The sequence below is a fragment of the Anopheles aquasalis genome, chromosome 3 (assembly GCF_943734665.1).
Source record: "Anopheles aquasalis chromosome 3, idAnoAquaMG_Q_19, whole genome shotgun sequence".
NCBI lineage: Eukaryota > Metazoa > Arthropoda > Insecta > Diptera > Culicidae > Anopheles > Anopheles aquasalis.
Window position 1 is genome coordinate 35,597,877 of NC_064878.1, and position 1,187 is coordinate 35,599,063.

At 49.9% G+C, this 1,187-nt stretch overlaps 1 protein-coding gene across 1 annotated transcript in view; it reads left to right on the plus strand.

The window, feature by feature from the left end:
- The first annotated feature begins 262 nt into the window (after positions 1–262).
- The window catches only part of LOC126576607 (uncharacterized), a 37,464-nt gene continuing 36,539 nt past the window's right edge, over positions 263–1,187 (plus strand). The window contains exons 1-2 of the mRNA XM_050237914.1: positions 263–442; positions 520–1,187. The exon at positions 520–1,187 is cut by the window's right edge and continues 6 nt beyond it. Coding sequence (XP_050093871.1) covers positions 313–442; positions 520–1,187 — 798 coding nt within the window. The 5' untranslated portion in view covers positions 263–312. The remainder of the gene's footprint in view (positions 443–519) is intronic.

The window sequence follows — 1,187 nt, forward strand, 5'->3', positions numbered from 1 at the left end:
GTGGAGTGGCGTGAAAATTCAATTTTCAGTGCTTTTGGCAAGTTTTGCGGAGAATTGAACCGCAGATCAGCGGATGGAAAGCGACTGTGCTAACCACTGCACCACGGCGCTCGCCTCTCTCGCTCACTCCTTGGTGGAAAAGCGAGATGGAACGAGAATCACGTTGGGCGCAGAGTGTACCGGAGTGGCCAAAACATTCGGAGCCGCCACTGACAGCTCGCTGACAGCTCTGTGTTTACGTTTTTTGTTTGTTTTTGTGAGGCGCGCGTTCACGATTTTCACAAGTTTCACAAGTTTTACGTGTTTTACGAGATGGAAACCCCTCCAAAAGAACTCTCTCTGCAAGAAATTCGAAAGTTTATGATTTACAACAACTACAAAGTGACGAACCACGCGTTAGTGAAACACTTCAGAGGATTTCTCACCAACAAAGATACCCAAGGTAAGCGAATCTCCGGGACCCACTTGTTGCTTCGCGAATTCTAATCTTGTTCTGATTGGGTTCTTGGATCCCAACAGATGAGGCTAGAAAGTGCTTCAAAACCTACGTGAATATCCTGGCATCCATCAAGCAAGAAGGCTCCGAGAAGTACCTAGTTCTTCGCAAAAAGTATTACGATGAAATACCTCTGGCGGATGAGTCACTGGACATGAGCTCGTCGCTGACGATGAGCCCAGCCTCGCGATCGTTCGCACCGCTCTCCGATGCGGAGGGATCGCCGATGCGCCAGCCTCCGCCTTACCGACCGCCACCGGTGGTTTCACAAAGTAGCCCACGTCGAAATAGTTCCGATTACGTTCGCAGTGGTTCCGAAATCAGTTTCGGCAGTGATTTTTCGAGTGTCGATTTGAAGAAGATGCACCCGGCCCTGATGCGCAATGATAGCATTGAGGCGCAAGTACTTTCGCGAAAGCACAGTGTGGAGCTGGCCAAGGAGGAAGGGGAAGCCCCTCCGGCGATACCGCCGCGTAAAAAGATAAGCGAATCGGGAAGGAGTTCCGTGGATGAAAGTTCCACCATGGCCTTGCCAGACAGTAACGAAAACAAGGAAAATATGGCGGGAGAGAAATCGGAAGCGGCCACCGATGAGAATAAGCTGAGTGTGAAGGAAAAGATGATGAAGTTTAATCGTTTTGCATCGGAAGAGGAAGCCAAAATTCCTTCCCCTATCGGCAAGAAGAAACCG